The following is a 15,498-nucleotide window of genomic DNA, read 5'->3' as shown; positions in this document are numbered from 1 at the left end:
AGATGGGAGAGCAAAGTCACTTCCATGTGAAATACCCACTAAGAATGACAGCTGCCTTTTATTTTTTTAAAAAATCAGCTTTCGTCTTTGAAAGACTGAAATAATCCCAAATGAATTGTACTGTGAATATCTGAAAGCAAGATACCAGAAAAAAAGGATTATCATAGTAACATCTGCGTCCAATGGAAGGAACTGAAAACTGTGAGTCAGAGGCACGCAGAAAAGCACTGACAGTCAGTGCTTCGATATTTGGCTATGGAAAAAACATGTATTATGCAGGGCAGATACGTATTTTCAGTCTAGGTGCTAAACAAAGCTTGCATCATGGCTCCAGACCATTTCCCAGAGCTTTTAAATTCATCACTTGCTTATCAGCATGGGGGTCAGTGAACACATGGACTGAAAATGCAGTGCTGCAATTCAAATTGAAAAGACTTAAGATGCAGAACTGCTGATATTGTCTTTACTGTCTTCTCTATTCATGCTTGACAGCCAGTCAGGAAATGGGAGCCTAGGCTCCATGTTAAAGACAACTTTTCTACACAATCAAATCTTTCTTGTGGTATCACCTGAAAATACAGCGTCAATGTATTGCTCGACTTGGAAAAAGTTACAGAAAACAGCCTTTTTAAGGAACTTTCTCCTTACCCAACGCCTAAATATTGGTCTTGCTGACTGAGCATTATGGAAGTGCATCTCACGGGGATGCGAGGAAAAACTTCAACAGCAGTAAAAGATATGTTCAAACACCTAACAATTTCAAAAATCAAGTTAAGCCCTGTAAGGTGCACTGCAGGTGAGGTGTTCCAGTATGTTGCTCATAGAGACAAACTGGTTACTGATTTTATAGAAAGAGGAACATTTTTCTTGCAGACAGAACACGAAAGAGAGAAGTTCATGAGGTGCAAACATTTACTGCTTGATGAAGCAGTCATCTCTTTGCAAGAACGGCATCACATCACCATCAAGTTCACTTTGGTGATGATCACTGCAGAATCAAGTATTAGAATAGGATATTGAATATTCAGCTTAACAAGGAGTTTCCAAGCACAACTAACCAAGGCTGCCTTTATAATTACCAGGAGCACCTGGGTAGCTCAAGACTAGTCTTGGGTGACCAAAGGGCATGCACCACAGCAACCAGGCAGCAGAGCAGAAGCATCCGCTGCTGAGCTCTGCTGTTAAGTGAGCGCAGTAATCAAGCATGGTTATGACTTACTGATACTACTGCACAATTAGCAGGCTCAGCCATAGGCAAAGGTCCTGTTGTGCCCTGTGTCACACAAACATTTTCTTCTGATTTGCAGTAGCACGTAAGTCAGCCAGTGCTGTAAATAACACAAATCTAAGAGCCTTGGGCAGGAGGGGGTATGAAGCACACAGGACATTGAGGAACAGTAGAACTTCATTAGCTGGCACAGAGCTAATCCACACAACCTCTAATGTACACTCCAAAGAAGGCGGTAGCTGTTCTGTTTCTCAGCAGGGGAATAAAAGCCAAAACAAAGCTGCACTGAAACTTCATGCAACTCATATGTGATTACTTTTATAAAATATACTACAGCACGTATAAAAATATCAGATATAATACAAATAATTTATACTTTGAAGAAACCTGGGAATTATAATTAACAATGCAATGCATGAGTATAACCTTTTTAAAATAATACATCATGCACTGATCCTCAATATTCAACTATTCTCAAATAATAACTCAGTCATCAGTGCGAAGGAGAATATTTCCATCAGAAAAGCTGTTTTGATTTTTTTCCCCTCTTACATAAAAGATGTCCATGTCTCGCTGTGCATCCCTCCATCACAGCAGCAACCCAGCATTTTGATTTTACTGTTTCACTTAGTTTTATTAAATACATTTCAGCAACCGAGGAAGACAGCACATACATTGCACTAATGCAACAAACACAGAAGAGATTCAGGAAACTGTTTGCTCTAGATTCTTCTGAAGCATCACTTTCCAAACTATAGATCTAGCAGCACAGCGTTTCTGCTGCCTCTTCACCTTCGCAATTTTTATTTCAACCTCATACTCTAGAGGAAGAACATTCTCCTGTTACTCAGTAGTTCAGAGTTCTAACTACAGCTTTCCCCTCCAGTTTCTACTGGGCACAACAGTACCTTACTATTATAGAGTACAGTAAAAATGCAATTTCTTCCATTAGAATTGCCACTCATTTACCAAGCTTTGCTTGGCGTTACTGCTAGCTATTCTTCTCCACAATAGTACAGCACAAATGAACTCTTATGAGCACCATCTGTTCCAGCACCACAGGTTAGAATATACATGGTAATCAGGATATACTTTTCATCTCCTCCCTTCAACACTGTGAAATATTAATGGTAAATTGAAGTAAGATCATAAAACAAATGTATGTTAGCTATATGTGGCAAGGGAGACAACACAGCTGTGCCACTACTATCAAACAAGTCCAAGATTTGATTAATTACAGTTCAATCTGTATCCAGGTGAAACCCAGCATCAGTAAGATACTTCTCATTGCAGGAAAGATTTATTTTGAATAAACCAAACCAAACCCATTTCAGACTGAACTCGCTTGTGAGCATGCATTCATAACCAAAAGATTTCACAAGCTGTTTTTAGGGTTCCTTGGCAATGTTGAAACTTCTGCATGAAGTTATTGCATACTGCAAGTGACTGCAGTGAGGTATTTTTGCCACTGGTGCAAGCATTTTAGTTCTGCAGGCTGCAGTTATTCACCATATTGTCCAATTTATTAGTAATAGAGAGCAGAAGCAGAAACATGCTGGTCAATGAGGCCATCTAGAACACATCTGTCATCTATTTCAATACAGATACACTTAGCAAGTAAAATATAAGCTACCAGCAGAAAAAGTGCTGCTCTTTTAATAAGCACTTCACTGTGTCACTGTGGCTGTGACATTGGGCCTGGGCCTCGCTAGTTCTTTTCACTCATGTGTTATCATGCAAAGACAGTGTCAAGAAAGAAAAAAATGGGGTGGCAGGGAAAGTTTCACTGAAATATTTTTAAGTGAGTGCAAGTTGAAGTGTAAGTAGACACAGCCCATGTTCATATCCTAAGGACTTGCCACAGCTGATCAGATACTTACAAGTGTAGGTTCTAGAAAAAACAGATTGCAGCTACTTTGGTGTGACTTTGCAAAGGGAACCTATCGGCACTCTTTCCTTGACCCATTTGCACATGCCAAAAAAAGGGCTGCTAGGGATCTCTCGAGTTATTCAGTCAAGCCCACACTGGCTATTCTATTATGCAATTCCTTTCATACGTTGTTTAAAAGTAACTAGAGGTTTTGGCCTTCCAATACCACTGGAAAGCTGCTCCAGCAGCTCAGTGAATCACTATGTAAATCCTCCTACTACCCGTCTAATTTTATTCATGCCTAGCAGAAACCTATTTGTTCCTGTGCCAGCACTAGCATTAACAGCTTATTCCCCCTGCTGGTTGAAATGTCCAGGATGTCAATGCTTACAGCATCAAAGCCCAAGAAGAAATGGGTAAAAATATGAAACTGCAGATGAAAACAGAAAGGATGTTATCTTCAGCACAGAGACGGCCAGAATTGCAAGGGCCGCATTATCTTGAGAGGAGGAAGGAACGTGGCCATGCCAGCATAATCCTTACTTGAAGTACTGAAGCTCACCAAGAAAAGGAACGTGCTAGCTACAGCTGCTTGTAGTAGGAAGCTGGTTTTCTGGACACAGGCACACAGCATTTAAAAAAGTACTATAGTTGATTTTTTTTTTTAAATGTTCCCAAAATTCTGAAAGAACCCTACTCTTTCTCCAGCATTTGCAGGTGTTGTGGGTGCTGCTCGAGTAACAAATCTTTACAGTCCGATTTTCTGCACGCCTCCAGCAGATCCCTGTGCTGATGTTGCTGCCATCACTGCTGTAATTCTGTGTTATAAAAGGTAGGTAAAATGCTGAATAGCAGCAGTGTTAGTCAGGAGAGGAAAGCCTCGGTGTTTCCATAAAATGCAGCTCTACGAAATAGGAGAAAAATAGAAACTGCTACATCCAATTATGCATTCTGCCTTTCCTCCATAGATAAACTTGGACCAGTTTCCCTGTTCCTTTCCTAATTAGGCATAGGGATGAATCATCAGATGTGAAACGCACTATCCTGAAAGATCCCTATTTGAGGACATATATAGGATTTGGCACTGACTCCTCATGAGACCCTAGATCAATATCTAAGCATCACTTATGATGAATTTATAAGAAAAACTAGTGTAAAGTGATACCAAAATATTGCACTAAAGGTTAAGGATGCCCCCTACATTTGAGCTGCTATAGGGTATTTTTTTAATTATATAAATAACTGTGTTGAATATGGTGTAAATGGAGATGTCTATCTATACCTGTGTGTGTGTGTGAATAACATACCAGATTGGTATATTACCACCCTTCTCCTAGCCTTCTTGCCCCTGCATTCTAAGCTCAATTTCTTAGAAGTTTGATATACAACTATATAACACCACCTTTTGGCTTTCCCCCACTAACTGGTGCAGACCCATGGGTTCCCAAATTTTGAAGAGGTCTCTCAGATTTGGCGATTCTCAGCACTCACCTACCAAAGTCACTGTCTAGTAATATCAACGTGGCAGATTTGTAACATCACAACAAAATTATTCACTTCCCAGTGAGCACTTTTTATAATTTCTGCAGTCAATTCTTTCAGCAGAAAGCTGCAAGAGATCTTTCAATTCCCCAAAGATAAAAAAAATAATCTAAAGTCAACAATATTTACTAGCTTACTAGACTCAAGCTGTCAACACAGTAATGCAGTGAATGTTCTAGGTGATTACTACTTCTATTCTGTCAGTTTGGTACACAGGAAAATGAGACCCATCAGTCTTTCCTAACGTAGAATTAATCTCTCCAACTTTCTGCTTGTTTTCTTGCCCAAGGTCTCAGTCACAAACCTCTCTAACACACAAAAGTACAACCACAATAGCAGATACTCCACACTCACCCTCACAAGAGCCCCATACAATCTGACCGTGTGGATTGCTACATCAAGAACCAACGCTCGAGGATATGAAGCTGTGCTCTTTATCCCACAGCTTCCATTCTTCCTTTCGCCCATGTGAACTTACACTTAGTCACCCTTCAAAGACCTTTTTATTTCTTTACATGCATATGTTCCCCATGATTACCTGGGGTTGCTTATCCCACTGTTAACCATAAAGTTTAAACACACATAATTATGGGTTGTTATATGGAAATGTAGCAGGTCTTGACGACTTAATGGAAATTAAAATAGCATTATTGTACCCTGCGTGCAGCATCTTTGCAGCATACATGACAGAAGTAGTGCTAGTTCTCTTATATCCCTTCTCCCCACTGTGGAAAATCCATCCTTTTTTCCTCCCCTCTCTCTGATTACTCATAATACTACTACTTACAGAGAATTCATGAATTTGCTTTTCTCTAAAATTCTATCCACATCTTACGGCTAATAAATGCTCCAAATTTAACCTTCTTCCAGCTTCTCCTGCATTATCTTGCTGCAGAAAACATTTGCTTATTGTAAGCAATTCCAGAAAATTAGCTGAAAGGAACCAATTTGCTGATAATCAAAGCAATGCAATTATCAAGTTAGTGAGCAAGAACCAAAATCAAAAGGAATCACAATTCTGAGTAAATTGGGATTCAGACCAAACCCTGTTCTCATGACAAAGGCGTGCCTGAAACTTGCATTGTATGGCTGCAGAAGTCAAAAGCTTAGTTACAGAAACTGAATTACTTTTAGTTTTTATTTCTGTTCGTATGTGCTGATGCTGCACATTGAGCTTGAAGCGCAGAAGGACTTTTTAAATAGATAAACTCCAAATGGTAGAGATTAAAGCATAAACCTGTAGGGAAACATGACTAAAGACACAAAGCAGATTAATTGCACAGTTAGAAGTACAATCTGACCTCTGCAGACCAAGGTTTTTCCCACTGGACAGTACTTTCCTGCTTTTACATTAAATTGGCCTCATCCCAGAATTTATGCTGCTCTCCAACACTGCTGCATAATCAATGAAACTTCCATTTACCAAAGAGAGCCTACTGAGCACAAGACGTCTTTTTCCTTATTCTGGCAACTGATAAATTGAGTTTTCTTATAGAAAACTGCATCTTAACAGCCACAGCCATCTATTGATTTAGCTGCTTTTTAAGCAATACAGCAGCCTTTCATAATATTATGCCACCTACCATTTTTATGGAGGAAATGACAACGGCTGAACTAACATGGGCATGAAGTATCAGTGTACGTAAAGAAAATGAAATGATATTGAGAATGAAAGCATAGCTGAGTTATGTAAGCTCTTCTGCATTATTTTGCTAAGAAACAATCAGAGAAAAACCATGCAATTTTAATCCAGCTCTAGAAGATTGGCCACTCAACAGTGCAGTTCAAAATCACAGCCTGTTTTATAATACCTAAACAATCACACTATTTTCTTGACCCCAACAGTTTTACCCTTGCCTTTCCTACTCTACACTGTAGCACAGTGCCCAGACCAGTGGAGAACTGCAGCGGTCACTGTGCAGGAGCTACCATGCTTGAGTACTCCCTGATTTCCAAGCATAAATACAGGTTAAAGCTGCCAATGCGTTTCACGTGACCTTGAATTCTCTGTGGACCTATCCTCAGTAGCATGGCCACCTTCAATTTGCCTTCACTTCTGTTTTGTTCTCTTTTAGAGAGGAAAATGCTGGCCACAGCTTACTGAGTACTTCCTCTTCACTGCTGGACTACCAGGGAAGTTGTATTTAGCAATTCCTAATGTCAGAGCAGCCCTTACAGATGTGGCCATATGACAACAGCCTTCTGTCTGGGCTTAGATAAGCACACAAATTGGCTTAAAGTGGCATTTAAATGCTGGCTTCTGGAACTCTTTCATCTCACACGTGCAGAGGTAGTGAGTTGCGGAGCCAAAACTGGCATCTCTACTGGAAGCATTAATGTGCTTACCCAGTCAGGGTATAAAATATAATTTGGTTTATACGAGCTGTCATACAGCTGAACTGTAGAGCTCAAACTTAAAATATTCATGACCATGCTAGCAGTCTCTTCTTTTTCTTCTTCCCCTCCAAGAGAGCAATGAAGAAACAGTCTCACATTTTCAGATATAACTATTTGTTTTACAGAGAGAACATCTTTTGTTGGGCTGCCAAGCTTGAGTCATCCCTACAGAGTCATTTCTAGAAGCATGCACACAGAACTGACAGCTGATCGCAAGCTATTTCCTAACTTACATAAAGATTTTAAAGGTTTAAAAGCAACCTAGTAAAATTAAAAAACAGAAACCTTTATAGCTTCAAATATTAATAAAAATTATTGTTTTCTGTAGTTATGAATAAATGTTTTTAATTCACAGTACTATGCCACTGAGGAAGTGATGCATTTAAACTGCAGAAGAACACTCTGAAGGTGGAGGTACGATAACTGCCAGCTTGCTACCACAGTTCGGGCTGCCCTGCTTGCCTCTCCGCGCCATGGCTCTGGTGATGGGCCTCATGGGACTCCAAGCAACAGAAAGTGGCACAGGAGCAATGGACTCTTAACAACTTCACCATCAATACTGTTATGAGAAGAAATGCAGCCTGCTAGCTGTGCTGGACAAAAGAGGCAACAAAGAAGTTCTAGCAGGTGACCATGTTACAGTACTAAAGAGGCAAACAGCAGAAGTTAAAGTTGTTACCACCTACAAAGTCCAGGTAAGCAATTTTTGCTTTTGAATTTTTCACTCACTAGAGATAGGAGTGTTAGAGTAAGGTTTCAAGTTCACTGCTAATTTGAACCATTAAAGTGATACTCATTTTGCTCTGAGAAAAGGCTATCTCCTTTGATCATTTGCTGAATCTTTAAGTAAGCAGGATGAATGGATTACTTGACGTGCCAAACCAAACATGCATTCCCTTCCACTTCCTTTGAAATAAAGTTAACAATGCATAGGATAAGGTTCATGCTAAGTCGTTATAGACCACAATTCTCTTTCCTGCTAGCCCAGTCAATTGCAACATAAATTCAGTGTCTGTAACTTTCTTGGAGACAGGAAAAATCTAAAATTCAGGTATTTGTCTCAAAGGAGTTTATTTCCTTGGTGTAAGTTGCAGCCCAAGAGCATGCTCTGAAAGAGAACTGTGACAAAAGGTGCCAAGTACTTAGCCAGCTGACCTCTCACCATCACTGTTGCAAAGCACATTTTAACATATGCGTGTAGCAGAGAGATATCAGTGCATCAGCCAAAATGGGTCAATGTTGTCCAGGTAATCCACGGTAAAGAGAATCACAGAACTGTAGAAGTTGGAAGGGACCTCTAAAAGACCAACCTCCCTGCTAAAACAGGTTCTCTATAGCAGGTCACGTAGGCAGGCATCTAGATGGGTTCTGAGTATGTCCAGAGAAGGAGTCTTCACAGCATCTCTGAGCAGCCTGCTCCAATGCTCTGTCATGCTTATAATAAAGAAATTCTTCTTTGTATTAGTATGGAACTTCCTATGTTCCAGTTTCTGCCCACTGCTCTTTGTTCTGTTGCTGGCTTGTAGTCAACCTGCTGTCCACCAGAACACCCAGGCCTTTCCCAGCAGAGTTCCTCCCCAGCAGGTCAGCCCCTAACCTGTATTGATGCGTGTGGTTATTCCTCCTCAGATGCAGGACTTCACACTTGCCTTTGTTGAACCTCACCAAGTTCCTCTCTGCCCAACTCTTCAGTCATCCTGGTCTTGTTGAATGGCAGCACAGCCTTCTGCTGCATCTGCCACTTCTCCCAGCTTTGTATCATCAGCAAACTACCTGAAGATGGACTCAACCCTTTCATCCAGGGAACTGATGAAGACGCTGAACAAGAATGGACCCAGCACTGACCCATAGAGAATGCCACTAATAACAGGCCTCCAATTAGACTGTCACATAGCTGATCACAGTTGTCTGAGCTCTGCCAGTTCACAGTCCTCAATTCACTTCAGAATCCTCCCAGCTGGCTTACTGCTGCATGAACACACACAACTGCTGTCTCTTGCAGGTTTCAGGACAAGCACAGCATCCTTTCGTCGTCACCATCCCTGGGCTTCTTGCTCTCATGCCTCTGTTGGAAGTGAGGCACCTGCAAAAGGGGACTTTGGAACTGTATTGGAAGCATGACCCCTCTGAACTGCTATGGAAGAAAGGGAATTCTCCAGGCATGTGAAGGAGCACCTTAGGTTTCATCACACAGTTTTCCCTCGTTAGTCAAGCAGCTTTTTTTTTACTGGCCTCTTTTTGGATCCTCTGCTGTGATGTTACATTGTCACTTCAATGGAAGTGAAAATAATGAGACAAGAAGTGCCAAATGCTCATTTAGCAAACCCCATAGCATGTCTTTCACAGAACTCAGATAGCTGTGTGTGATAGCACAAGGAGATACCAAGAGATCCTTTGCTGCCTCCTCTGAAAAATCAACACTATTTTGATGGAAGATGCTGCCATTTCTTCTTATTTATCATGCCAAACTCAACTTCCATCCAGCATAAATCCTGGTGGGATTTGAATTATGCTGACAACAAGTCATGTTACCTTTCCAATTGACTCTACAGATAGCACAGATTTCTCAGATTTTGTTTAAAGTATAGTTGTCTTCAGCTATGCACAGGGATTTTCCCACCACCTTGCCCAACAAACACTTCTGTCCAAATATGAAAGTTAACTGAATATTCGGAAGGCTCTCTGCTCAGGGCAAATTGTAATTAGCATACTATGTGCCAGGAGGAAAAGGATTAGGCCTCCCCCAGCCATCTGCTGAGTATGCTTTGCCAATGTCAGATGAGTGTTTTACTCGATAAACTGCAAGAATATATCCACTTACAATATTGTAACTTCATAGTTGTCCATTAAAAGTATGATTTTGCCTAGTGCAAAAAGGAGAGGTGCAAGTTCAGCACAGAACGATAAGATAGAATTATGTTTTTGAATCATAGGTTTTAACTTGGGGCATACTGACATCAGGGGAAATGTCTGCATAATGCAAGCATTCAGATTTCATAAGTCACCCTCAAGACATTCATATTTGCTGAGCAAATCCTTACGTGATTAACCATCTGAGTAGGAAAATGGCTTGTTAGATGGGGAAAAAAAGACTTTGACATTTATTTGGAGAAAGTAATGCTCTAGGGGCTAAGAGGAAGAGAAGTAGTGATCCCCTCAATCCCCATTTGTCACACCATTTTTTCAAAGTATTTTCAGTTAAGATAACAGATAAGTTCTACTCTGTAGAAGAATAATTAAATTTGCAAGTGCATTTTGATAATATTCCTACATTATGTTTAATTGCAGTCTGAAATCAAACACACCTGTCTTGTTTTCAGTTTCCTACCAGGAGATTGGAGTTCCAGCTCTAGATGAGATTATGCCTCTTCAGACGCTGAGCTACTCAGAAGCAGGTAAGACATCATTACTGAGACACGTAACTACACCTGACCCTGCTTGGACTTGGGAATTGCTTGGGAGCAGGTACGTTTATATATGCCAAGGAAATCATGGAGAGCTTGGGACGTGAGCCCCACAGCAATCCACCAGCTCTGTGACCCTCATGCACGTACCCTGCAGGTGAGCCCTCCTGCTAGGCCTTCAAGCTGAACAGGAACTTAGTGTTTCTCTATCTCCTAAAACAAATAGAAGAAACTTGAGGAGAGGAGATAAAATGGCAGTAGGCTATATGTTATGTCCGAAATCAGGATAGAAAATGCTTACTGGTAAGTTAAGCATCAAAGATCAGCTTTCCTCTTGCTTCAGTGTATTTACAGTCTACTAGGTGGATCCTAAAAAATGACTAAAAAGAACAGAAAACTTTACCAAGAACTGCTGAACAGCTGTTTTCAGAATCAGAGCATGAAGTACATTGTAGGGACCAAACCTGGACAGAGCTTTACACCTAGAAAGAATTCTCCTTATCTGCCATTTCTGTAATTCCTTTAATATCTATACAACAGCAGCTCTACTGCACTTATGTCACAAGAACAAGTCTTCACACTGACACATTTTAAAAATAACTCATGAGTAAGATCTTGTTCTCATTTCTATAAAACCTCTCCTCCCAACGATAAAAACTAGTTAATAATTTAACAAAGTAATCCAAGTGTTCTAAAAATGGCACAGGGCCATTTATATTTAAAGAAAGTGCTTAGTTATAGGAGATTAATCTGTGAGAAAGGACTAATATTTTGTAATGCAAACACTTCCAAACCATCTACATTGGCTCCCAATATCACTTGCCTGTGGGTGACTGCTGGCTATTCACTCCTTGACCACTCTCATATTAGAAAATTGTTTAATTGAGAAAAGAATGGTTGCCTGCAGCCTAAACTATGACTCCACAAAAGGTTAATGCAGTTTGATTCATGCAATTGAGGTCTTAGTCCATCCCATTAGCCAGGCTCTACCAAAGTCACCCCCTGCAATTATTTTTTTCTTAATCTGAAAATAGGAAGAAATTGGAGATTTTATGTTTCTTTGGTGTATTCTGGAAGATTTGAAGATTATCAAGGACCTCTATTTAATTTGAATGCCAATTTTTATGTATTAGTTTCAGGTCACCTAGGGCCTGATCCTAATAAATAGCTAGCAAAGACTAGCTGTTTCCAGACCATTCAAACATCTAAGAATAAATGAGCGCGTACACTGATTTGAAACTAAAGTCAAAATTAGTGAGCATTTTCAAAATACTGCTTTTAAGCTTCTTACCTCCCTTTCCCCACCTTTAAAACAAGCACAAGACTAGTTTGTCATGAGAAAACATTGTCAAGAACAATAACCAAATAGAAATGGAAAGCGAAAAAAAATACATGCATTTTTGTTGTCTGGTTAGAGCATCCCAACATCCTCTACATTTCACCTTGTGGGCTGAAAGCACAAGTATTTTTAAATGTTGTGACTGGCACTTACGTCCTGAGATTTTTAATAAGTTTTAGCCAGCCTAAATGGTAATAAAATTTTATAACCCAATCTACGAATGCAGAATACTGAGCTTGTGGATAACTCACAGTGAAGCCTGAAAGAAAAATTATGGTTCCAGGGCATTTTCTGATTTGGTTTATAAATAGATGGCTTTGACACAGCAGTCACAAAAATAAAGCTACAGTTAGCAAGCCTGAGGCAGCTGTACAGCTGGGAGAAGCGCGTACTCTGGCAGCCGATCTGTGCTATCGCCTGTGTTGTGATACATGCTATCAAAACACCAGTTAAGAATACAGCAAGAATCAGCATTTCAGCTCAAGGCAGAGTGACAGGAAACAAACTTTGATTTTTATGTTATCCAATATGTAAACCATTGAACAAAAGCAAACGATTTAGATTCCTAATTGGAAGCAGCAGATAAACTGTAACAATACAAACATTTTTGTCCTTCTTCATGTGAGACAGGTAAATTAATGTGACTTTCCTGTATTTGCAAAGCGCTTTCAGAATGATAAATATATGGCTTATTTTGCTACACAGTTGCATCAAATGAACAGAAATATTTTTGGAATCTGAATAGTGGAATGAGTACTCCATTGAATAACAAATCCTCTTTGGGGAATGATCCAGATATTTCTGCAACTGGAGGTTTTTGCATTTACACCAGCTAATTTCAGACCAACCATGTGGATGAATATTGTGCCACAGCTGGAGCAGTCTGACAGTCTAAAGCAGTAAAAAGCTTCAAAGATTTCAGTTGAAGCTTAGAAGCAGGACTCCCAGAACGAATGGAAACCTGCTGGTAATCTCTAAGTTGATTTAAGCTCCAACTTATTGCAGTCCTGTTCTATTATCCTTTGCTGAACAGAACAGATACAGCAAATCTGAAGTTTAATTTGTATAAAATCAGGACCCACATCCAAAGTTTCAGAAACCTCACTTACTTCAGCATAATAATTTGTTGATCCATCTTTGAATGAAACAGTTTCTAGCCAACAAATAAAGCCTAACACACGCTTAAATTTGAATGAAGAAAGCCTTGATGTCACACAGTGAATATCATGAAGGCCTTTTGTGCTATATTCAAAAATCTCTTTTTATCAAGAAAAATATTTCCTTCCCCTTTACTTAACATCTCTTCAAACATTCTTCTTCAGCATAGTAGACACAGACACATATTTTGCAATCACAGAAGAAACATTTCATGTGTGCTGACAGAATATTACAAGGTTGAAAAAGAACGGATACACTTCCACACACTGTTTAGTAAGTTTTCTCGAGCAGTTTGAGATCTTATGTAACCTTTGCTTACATCATCAGCATTAAGTTTGAAAGTTCACTCAAAAATGTAAAAATTGAGCAAGCAGCATGACATTTAGCATGTAAATACTCCAGAATTCATCATCTAGAAAAAAATGCACACTTTTCTTGAAAGCACAAACGTGAGAAATGGTTATGAGTGATAGGCCACACTGAAGAATTAGAAACATGAAACAAAGTTAAACATCAGGTTATTAACCTGCACTGAATTTCACCACCCAGTCCTTTCATATCCACATACAGACTGAGCATTTGGATTGACAAGACAAACTCACAACTTCAATAGTTTGCATAAGATTTCCAGAGGAGTATGCCTGAGCTGGAAGCTGATGTCCTTCCCCCCCCAGATGTAATTCAAGAACTTGGTAAGAATCATACAGTATGATGACAGTGGATTCACAAGCAACCTTTTTGAAAAATGTCAATTCTTTCCCATTATAAAGTTGAGATAAATTACCATATCTACAAAGCAGAAGGACAGCTCTATCCTCCTACCAAGGACAGACCAAGAACTTGAACCGATGATACCAACATGGCACCGTACACAAACAAGAAAATGAAAACAAATCCCCGTTGTAAATTTAAACATAACAAGACAGACAAAACAATTACATGCTGTGAATGTAAATTCAGCTCCCCAGTAGAAATTTATCTAGTTTTTGCTCCTAACAGATTTAAAAGTTCTGTCCAGTATTACTGGCACAGCTGTTCTACAGCACTTTTACTTACATCCCTAGCTGCTGAAGTAGATATCACTGGTGCCACTTAACACAGCTTGCCTTTTTGCACCACTGTACAGAACGGTTTGAAGAAAGCAATGGCAGCACAAGCCAGCGAAGGAATTTTGTTTTAAACCACCTTCCACAACCCATTCTCATCAGAAGCTATTTAATCTGATTAGCAGAAAGTCAAAATATAATTTCAAAGGAAATTGTAAATTGACTGTAAAAAATTGACTGTTTTTTTTTTTAAATACAGAAATCATTTAAAAAGCTCTCAAAGCTCAAAACAAGCCCCAAAGAAAGAAGCCACAGTGAGTTACCCTGAGCATTACATTTGCAAAATTTCATTAAATTTAATTAACACAAAGCCAGTTAGAACAAAATATTAGACATAAGGCAAAGCAAGCCAAAACAAAAATCTCAGACAAAAACAAATGGTTCTGTGAATCTCAAGGAGATGATAGGAACAGAAGGCTTGCCAAAATACAGCTGTCCAATTTAATGACAAATGCTTTTGACATATAAAAGGCACAGTCCATGTTTCTTCCCCCTTTAAGAACGTGGATCTTATGAAGAAAAAAACGAATATGAATTTTTAACCAATTCTTTTCTGCGAATTAAAGTTTTTGTTTTCTGACATGCTCTGAAGTTATACGAAATAAGGGAAAACAGAAGTTGACCCTGGCTGCACAGTAGAGCTGAAAAGGATGCAGTAGCCAACAGAACAAGACACAAGCACTAAAAGCACATGTGGATACTTGGCCTTCTAAAATCTAAATCTAAAATTTTCTTGAAAAGGCAGAGACATATGAAGACATAAGCAATAGCTTATTGTGTAATTACTATATATGTGATAAAGACAAATGACACTAATCACACCCTAATCTCTAAGAAAATAAAAATGAACAACTCTGCATCACAGATGGAATTCTTTTTTAAAAAGGGAGGACTGTAACAGAGAAAAAGCACAGGAAAAAATGACTACTAACCTAATCCTTGTTACAGAATTGTCTGTAAACTTGGAAGTTAAAAAAAAGTTATTTTCAGTTCTGTATTATTTTCTGTTACCATATTATCTCTTAAGCTCTTAAAAAACAAAAAAAGACCTGTGCTTACCAACGCATTTCACAAAAAACATGGAACTCCAACATTAAACAAAGAATACTGAAGATAATTCTGGATAATATTGAACACTTATGTGTTCTTGTGTGGTATGAACATTAACTAACTAGTAGGTGAAAGTACAGACTGACTCCAACTTTATCGTGCCCCAAATTCAACCCAGAACTGCAATATGTCAGCAATAATTTAAGAAACGACAATTTGCTAAAACAAAAAGGGAGAATGAAAATATTAGACATTCAGAAATCTAAAGACATGAAATACCTGTTGCAAAAGCTCAGTATGTTTACTTTTAATTGTACGAAGGCTGAGTCTAATGCTATTGAAAAGTAAAGAAAAGCACAAGTTTCTGTCATCCTTTGGTCATCTGATGGATTAGTCACTACTCA

At 39.1% G+C, this 15,498-nt stretch overlaps 1 protein-coding gene across 1 annotated transcript in view; it reads right to left on the bottom strand.

Moving 5' to 3' along the window:
* Positions 1-15,140, bottom strand: part of ADAM23 (ADAM metallopeptidase domain 23) — an 80,659-nt gene extending 65,519 nt beyond the window's left edge. Inside the window, exon 1 of the mRNA XM_048953805.1 lies at positions 15,104-15,140. Coding sequence (XP_048809762.1) covers positions 15,104-15,125 — 22 coding nt within the window. The 5' untranslated portion in view covers positions 15,126-15,140. The remainder of the gene's footprint in view (positions 1-15,103) is intronic.
* Positions 15,141-15,498: the final 358 nt, after the last annotated feature.

The sequence above is a fragment of the Lagopus muta genome, chromosome 8 (genome assembly GCF_023343835.1).
Source record: "Lagopus muta isolate bLagMut1 chromosome 8, bLagMut1 primary, whole genome shotgun sequence".
Taxonomy (NCBI): Eukaryota; Metazoa; Chordata; class Aves; order Galliformes; family Phasianidae; genus Lagopus; species Lagopus muta.
The sequence above is the reverse complement of the archived record's forward strand: the minus strand, read 5'-3'. Positions and strand labels throughout refer to the sequence as shown.